General features: G+C 33.3%; 1 protein-coding gene across 1 annotated transcript; it reads left to right on the forward strand.

Moving 5' to 3' along the window:
* On the forward strand, nt 1-8,420 carry LOC311168827 (uncharacterized protein C8orf89; the record flags this gene model as incomplete). The annotated part of the gene is made up of 4 exons (XM_084230553.1): nt 1-169; nt 1,926-2,073; nt 6,254-6,306; nt 8,272-8,420. Exons 1-4 carry the CDS (start codon nt 25-27, stop codon nt 8,418-8,420), a joined length of 495 nt encoding a protein of 164 aa, XP_084086679.1. The 5' UTR covers nt 1-24.
* Nucleotides 8,421-8,631: the final 211 nt, after the last annotated feature.

The following is an 8,631-nucleotide window of genomic DNA, read 5'->3' on the forward strand; positions in this document are numbered from 1 at the left end:
AGCAGTATCCCACTCTCAACAACAATGTTGAAAGAAGAAAAAATGTCAGTGCTATCTCCTGAAATCAGATTTGAGATTCCTGACATCACCCGAAATGCGTTTGAGAATTGTTTTCTTTTCGAGAGTAGTTGGAGGAAAGCAGTTTTAGGAACACAAAAGATGGAGAAAGGTAACTTCATTTTTATTTTACTTCAGAAAACATGGAAACAATGTCTTGAATTTACCTATATTTTTAAAGCAGTGAAGAGAAATTTTGTAATTTCTACAAAGTTTATATAATGTCGTAAGTTTATAGAGAAGAAAAATGGAAGCAAATTAAACTTAATTTAATTAATGTGGCTCTATAATGCATAATATAAATAAAATTTAAATACAACTTCTTTTGATTTCAGTATAGTATTATCTTTGTTGGATCATGGTACTATTCATAAATAGTATTTGTTTTTAAATACCTCCAGTTGGTTTTTACATTTAAAGAATCTTAATTAAGAGCATCTTTTTGTTTTAATGATTCTAAACAAAACTTTATTTTTTGAGTGAATTATGTGGAAAGTATCTTATATTCTATAGTTGCTCAATAAAGAATAGTTTGAGAACTTTTGACACAGGTAGATGAGTGTATTAATAGATTTCCCCCTTAATTTCTAGTTATAATTGTGTTTCTTATGTATTCTGAATTCTGTCTTTAGCTTAATTAATGGAGCTACAATTCTTTAAAATAGCAAAATTCAAGCCACTCAACCATTTTATCATACCTGGTTTTAAGTGTGTTGCTATATATATTTTTTCACTTTTCACTCAATTTCCATTAAAGATACTCACAAGACACTAATTTGTCCTACAACTCCCAAATATAATTGCTGAGAGAACCTATATATTTTTTTTCATTAAGAGAAACTATTTTTTTCCAAAGGATGAAAAGCAAAGGTCACAAAATAACATTGTAAGCATTTACTATAACTCCAATCCCATTAAATACTATTTTTATTTCTGTTTGAATTAGTAGAAAATGTTTAAAATGGTTCTTTTAAAAAATTATGCTTATTGAGGTAACATTGGATTATAACACTTTATATGATTTAGGGGTATAAATTCATCCCTCTGCAAAGTCCATTGGGCTCCCTCCCCATTTTGCTTCCATCCTTTCGACTTCCTTTTCAGTTAGCCTCAGTTTTGCAGTAAGATTTTTAGGATTTGTTTTGTAAAAACAATTATTTATGTTTAGTGTAAAGATTACCGAAATGTTTAATCTTTTAATTTTCTTTTTCCGTTTACTGCCTTTGTTTTGAAAGTCTTGGCTTGCTTGGTGTGTGTGTGTGTGTGTTTTATAACTTGACAATTTCTTTGTCCAGAGATATGTAAGTTCAGCAGAAGATGCAATCTTGATGCTTCAGTATTGCTATTTCTGGATTTGGTGTGAACTTTTACAGATAGAAAGAAAATTTAAGTCAATGCCTGAAATAGAATTCTTTCATTTCTTATTGTGGCTCAGATGGATATGTGTATAAACCTCTTGATTATCTACATAAAAGTGGGGAGGTAAAAAATTTATAAAGTGGCAGATAACATAAAACTCTTAAAAGTGCTTTTTAATGGTTTTAATGTGAAAGTATCTAATATTCTGGGAATTCTAATTAAATAAAATAATGAAGGCAGAAAACAGTGATGACTGCAGGAGATCTGTGAAGATGTCCTATCCCTCATTCTAATTATTAACCAATCCTTTAATCAAGTCTTTCCTAAAGTCCCTATACTAGGAATTGAAAGGTATTTTGGGGGAAAGTCTCGGTAAATGAGAGTAGTTAATTTTCTTGACTAAACGACTGGCTCAGTATACGCTATTATGTATTTAGTAGGTAGTAAAAAAAGTGGTATACATTTAATCAAGAAATAATAAAGATAATTATGATAATATTTTAAATTAGACTACACTGCAACCCTTGGTCTAGAGGAGTTCAAAGAATGTATCAAAATGCCATATTTACCTGGATTACAAAATTACCAAAAAAGTGCAAGTTCAGCTCCACTGAGGGTTCATATGAGGCATGCTGATCCTGAGATGACTCCACTCAGGTATATAATTTCTATTCAATTTTCTTTTGCTGAATATTGATTTGTAGTAATATCACTGAATGTAGAGGCTTTTCTGATTAGTAAATTTAATTACTTCTTTCCTAATTTGTTTTTCAGAAAGTATTTAACTTTTTAAAATCTAAATTTAGGATATTCAGTTTGACAAGTAGATGCTTTTTTCTGTTTTCAAGCGACATTATTAAATTTATTTAGGATTTCCTTTAAAAACATCTTTATTCCCCTTGTGCAGATGGCCCATGAGAATAATGGAAATCCTAAATAAAATGAATGAAATCTCAGCAATATTAACAGGCTTCCAAACCCTGAATACAGATACTTGTATTTCATTTGTAGTTAAATTGAAGTAGTGTGGGGGAGATTCTGGATGAGATGTCAGCCTAACGAAGATACTGAAGTGAACATTGGAATGAATTCATCAGCCAGAGAAGTCCCACTGACTTTGAATACTGGAAATTAATAACATTATTATAAAGAACTTTCATCCTTGTCAATCCAACTGATTGACAAGCCATTAAAAGAAAACCCCCTTCTCCAAAATGATATATAAATCAATAAGATTGTTTCATATTCTATTTGGTTTCTGCTTTGGTTTATTTATCATCAGTTACTTAATTGAATGTACTTGTTCAGCCTGCCATTATAAAAAATAGAAAAATGAAGCATTTGTACTAGTCTGAGTTGCAACTCTCTTTAGGGAGGATTTATATTTTCTTATTGTCTTCTGCCATAATAGCTTAAAGTTGTCCAGTTATATGTAGCATACAGTATTAGAATTCAGAATATATTTCTTGAGTTTTCCACTAGTATTGTTCATGTTAAATACTTGAAATAGATTCTGGTAATAAAGAGAACAAAACATACTGAAACTGAAAAAGTTGCAGACAAATTTTAACTAAATTATTAAAATAAGAACTTTGCAGAAAATTTGGAGGAAAAGAGAAAAACGATTACTTAGTAAAGATATGGATCTAACATACCCATTTTTATTGTTGGGTCTTCCATTCTATGCTTCATTTTCATGGATTTTATTTGAGTTGTGATTTTAGTGTAGTTATAATTTTTTATTTTACCTTTTGTTAACATCACACATACATTTTTCATATCATTACATAATCTTGAATCAGTCTTTACTGTTATTTTTCAATGACCTAGCCATAGTTTATTTAGCCATTCTTTAGTGCTGAATTGTTTAGTTTCTTTGACTTATTTTTTTATAAATAACACTGCAACAACAGCAGCATAAGTAAAGCCTTTCCCTACATTTAAAAAATGTTATCTGAGAACAGATTGCCAATCTATTTATTTATGAAAGGCAAAATTGCTCTTTCTGCAGTGAGATGATAATGAAATAAGGCAAAATCAGAGATAGTGGAAGAGAAATAGTCGGTTTCTAGTAGAGTAAATAGTAGCAGTAAAGAGGAGAAAAGGTAGGAAAGCAGAAACAGGAGGGACCATTGTGAGCGTAAGTATAAAACAACTTACTAAGAACAATGGCTCTCCATCATTACCAAGACCCATATCCTGGATACTCTGTACCATTTTCACGGGGAGAGTTACAGTGTCTTCTGAGAAGGAGGTGGGTAAGAATAGGTAGGGCTGCCTCAGCAGTGGATTTTGTATCAGTATAGACTAGTCTTGTTCCCTTCTTTTTTTAAATTAAACTAATTTTTTTAAAAAGATTTTATTTATTTATTTGTACAAGTACTGGGTACAGTGAGAAGCGCAGGAGGGTGAGAGAATTCACCAGAGCCAGAGATCCGAGGAGCAGAACAGGCAGAAGGACAGAAGTACACTGCTGAGGGGAGCAGCGGGCTCGGCAGGGGATGGAACTGGCGCTGCAGAGGCAGCGGGCAGCATCGCAGCCCAGCGCTCAACCACTGCGCCAGCGGGGAAGCCCTAGTCTTGTTCCCTTCTTTCAATGCATATGATCACGTGGAAAGAGCCTGGAAACCTGCAAAGTACCTTCTAAATTAACTTACTGAAGGCCTCCCACGTTTGGCGCAGGCGATTGAGCACCGCACTATGAAGCTGTGGGCAGCCTCTGCAGCGCCGGTTTGATACCGGCCAGCTGGCCCGTGAGGGTCTGACCCACATAGTGAGGCAGACCTCTCCTGTGTCACCTGCTGCTCCCCTCAGCAGTGTATTTCGTCAGTCTGCCTGCTCTGTTCCCCGCTCTGTCGCTGGTGAATCCTCTCGCCCTCCCGCACATCTGGTCTGTACCCTGGTTCTTGTATAAATAAATAAATAAATAAATCTTTAAAAAAAAAATCAACCTACTGAAACTCCTAAATTTGTCTTCATTTTGCTTCCTACTCTTTCAATTTTAAATTTGGTTATGTAGGAAATGATTCTTCAACGTTTTACTTTGACTTGACTGTGAATTTCCTTAAGTCAGTGAAGGATAATTTAAATACATTATATTCATATTATGACAAGTGTTCTTCATAATGGAAGAGTTGCAGTTAAGTGCCATAATGTACCATAAGTGCATTATGAAGTGCTTGGCAAAGATAAATAAATGTTAGTTCTTCTCTGTCTTTGAATCTAATGTCTTTATTTTAGCCATTCTAGGGAGAACATGTCAAGTTGCCAACAAGTATTTTATTCTCCTCTGCATATTGCACAGCATCCTATAAAAGACCACTCTTGGCAAAGCAGGGAAGTACTCATTTTTATTCACTTTGTGTACAAGCCCTTACTCTATTTTTTCTCCTTATATTGTTAGCATGCAACTGAGGGGGTACACACATCCCAAACTGTTAAGGGGTGCATACTCTAAAAGGGATCAATCAAGTCATTCACTATAGAAAGGCAAAGGAAGTAGTCTCTTTGTGTGAATGATTTTTAATAGAATTGGTGTGCATAGAGATAAAAGAAATAGTAATTTCCCAATAAAGCTTTGAAAATTACCCACCCCTCATGGGCAAATGCCCAGACAAACAGACTTGACCCAAAGTGGGGCTACACTGAGGCATAAAACTTGCTACAAGGCTAGGCTACATTATGCAAAAAACACAAGAAAGGAGTTAGGGAGGTCCTAAAGAGCTGGACCAGAAGGAGAGACTCAAAATTCAAAACGTACCATGTAATCCAACATGAAGTCAAGGTAATGGGTGCCATTGTCTCTGCTTACAACCAGGAGCAGCCACCCATATGTCTCTCATCTACATGTCTCTCCCAAGTGTCTCTACATGTCTCTCCTCCATGCGTGTCCTCCAAGTTCCATGGTGCAAACTGAAGCTGGAAAAGCAAGAGAGCAAGAACACACATGTGCTCAGTGTTAAGCTAAGCATGGCTGCTTAACTGTGCCCCTAACCTAGCAGTCCCCATGCAGGAAGTCAGATTCATGGCATACTGGAATTTGTAATCCAAGCAGCTGCATGTAAATAGGGGTGAGGAAAATGGCACCTCTCCATCACAGAGGTGTACCTGTGTATACCTAAAATGTGTAAAATAAAATACTCATATTTTATTTTAAAAACTGATAAAATGATGTTTTTTCAATTTTTGTAAGTGATCAACATTTTTCAGGCATACTTTGGTAACACATTATTACCTAGTTGAAAATAGTAATCCTAGAGGTGAAGAACATTAAAAATTTTGGCTAACTTCTAAAGTTTAATATTGTTACAATAAATATGTATTTGCTATGGATTATGTAACCTACTGCAGATGTAGTTATGATATATTTCCTCTAATAATCTACTTATAGTCAGGTCTACTTTGTCTAAGAAAAAGTATTAATTGTGACAAAATTCAGATTAGGGTGATTAGTAGGTAAAAAAAGTACACAAATAAGTGATTGTTAGTATTTAGTACACCCAGAATCCCTTTTAATCTAATCTTGATTTTCTTCCTCTTAGCACTGCCTGAATCATGATTAGTTATTTAAGATAAAGAAAAATTAAGATAACATTGATAATGGTTAACTATAGCACTCATCCATGAGTAAGATTTGTTAACAAAACCAAGATATTGAGTTGGTTCATAATTCTGTCTGATTGGATTATGGTGGAAGGAGTTTCCTTTCTTTAATTTCCCTGTGATGCCCTTCAAAAACTTTCATGGAAAGTATGCTCCTTGTCTGTATTTGTATTTTTAAAAATTAATGTCCCTTGCATTTATATAAAAGTGCTTTATGATAATATATCATTTTTAGGATAAAGACTAAGAAGACATGTACTGTTGTATCACTTCAAGAAAAATCAAAAGGTAAGTGGTACACCCTTTATCCCTACCATATGTTTTATTAGGGTGTCACATATCTTTTTTTTTTTTTTAACTTGCTTTATTTCTACAGACTCAGTTGTTTTTGTTTTGTTTCAGCTGTGTTTATTTTATAAGATTAGTGGATGTATGTTCACTGTATACATACCTTTATTATCTCAAGATCCTGGTATATCCTTCATCATTTCTAATGTGGCCATTGCAGTAGCTTGCAAACTGGTTTTCTTGTTTTGGGTCTCTTGCCTTTAAAATCGTTCAACATGGTAAGAAAAGCTTAAAACTTTGGCAAACTGGTTTTCTTGTTTTGGGTCTCTTGCCTTTAAAATCATTCAACATGGTAAGAAAAGCTTAAAACTTTGGCCTGTACTCAAATCACTTTCTTCTTCATAATCAATGATACCTCATGACCTACAGATTAAAGTACAAACTCTCTATCTTGGTATTTAACCCTTTATCATCTTCTAATCTTCCTTTCCAACCTTATTTTCTAATTACACTTTTAGAATCCCATATCCTGTAACATCCAACTACAGACTCATTTATAAGCAAACAGTTTGAGTTGCAAAAACTGCTCTTAATAATTATTTATTCCTAAGTCCATGGTGACTAAGGAGTACCACGGTGTATTTCCACCATATCTGGACAACAGATTTGTCATTTGACCCTTTAAAATTGGACATTCCTATTTCCACATTTTTTATATGTTTGATCAGAATTATGTTTTTCAAAAATAGATACCAAAAGTCCCGTTGATCTAGGCAATTACACTTCTTAATGATGTCTATAAGCCTATATAGAACTTCCTAGCAGTACTGGTATCTGTATATGTACTGCTTCATTCCTTAATTTTATGTGTTATAGATTCATGGGAACATTATACTAGGGGAACCATATAGGGCATTAATATATTGCATAGCTCTAGCATTTAAATTCTCCAATAAACTCTTAGCCATTTCTTGAAACAATTTTACCTAAAGTTTAGTTGCAAAGATTCTTGAGCCATATAGTTATTAAAACTTTTCCATTTTGTCTTTATTATCTTTTGATGATTATGATCTAAACCAGAGTTTTTCAATGGCAACAGTATTAATCTTTTAGAAAATTCTTTGGGGGCTCTGTCCTGTGGCTTATAGGATGTTTAGTGTCATCCATGGCCTTTACTCAGTAGATGCCACCAATACTCTCCAAATGTGGCAATCAAAAATTTCTCCAGATATTGTCAAACGTACTTAGGGTGGCAAAATCACCCCCAGTAAAGAATTGCTGGTGTAAGCATAACAGCTTTAGCATTATGTTACTTATTCTTCAGACTGTCAAATGATTCATCTTTTATCTATGAACAACAATGATTTCCTTATCAGGTTAAGATTATTTTTACAGAATTATTTTTTAATCACAATTATAATTGTCTTTTTCTAGTGAATTCATCACTTCCATGATTTTGCATTTTAAAAATAAAGAAGTTAATAGAGTACCTCCAAACAAACAAACAAAATCCCCCCAAAATCACTAAGTAGTATCTTTATTAACATTGTTGCTAGCAGTCAGAATTGACTTAGTAGCTTTCCAAATTCGGTCTATAGAAATTCATAAGATTAAATGTTCATGAACTTCTTTTTGGGTATATCCTTTCTCTAAATTTCCATATACTTTAAACAAGTTCTATAATCAGCAGGCAACATAAAATTAAAATATGAATGTCAATTAATTTTATATAATTAAAAATAAGCATTACAGGTATTTTTATTTTAGTTAAATATTTTTTGAGATGACTTGTTATCACAGGCACTGATAATAAGTAGTGGCATTTTTACTTCAAAGAATGTGTTATAGGAAAGCTAGTTGTGTTTAACAGTCATTCAAGGAGCAGACATTTTCTTGTACTATGTTTTAGAGAACATCATTCATGTGTATTTAATTTAAATTTAATAGCTGACTTTTTCTTCACAGGTTCTTGTTTCAGAGATCCTCTCTCTGGAGCATCATCCCAATACTTAAAGAGACTGTCAAAAATGGCCATATTGGAGTATGACACTATTCGTCAAGAAACAACCAGAAAACCAAAAAAGGGCAAGAAACGAGAGCTGCAAGATTGCTGATAACCATCAGACAGCATAATGATTCTTCACTGATTGTTAAGGCTTATGTTTTCCCCCTTTTTTCTTTTTCTGATATGTGATATGATGTGCAATGATTTATATAAAAATGGAAATGGAAATAGGAAAAAATATTTTATACTAATGTATAGAAAAATTTGTATCTTGTTAATATCCATAAAAAGGCATTTCAGTGATGGCTTATGGGGTCATA

Source organism: Talpa europaea (assembly GCF_964194135.1).
Source record: "Talpa europaea genome assembly, chromosome: 3".
Classification (NCBI taxonomy): Eukaryota; Metazoa; Chordata; class Mammalia; order Eulipotyphla; family Talpidae; genus Talpa; species Talpa europaea.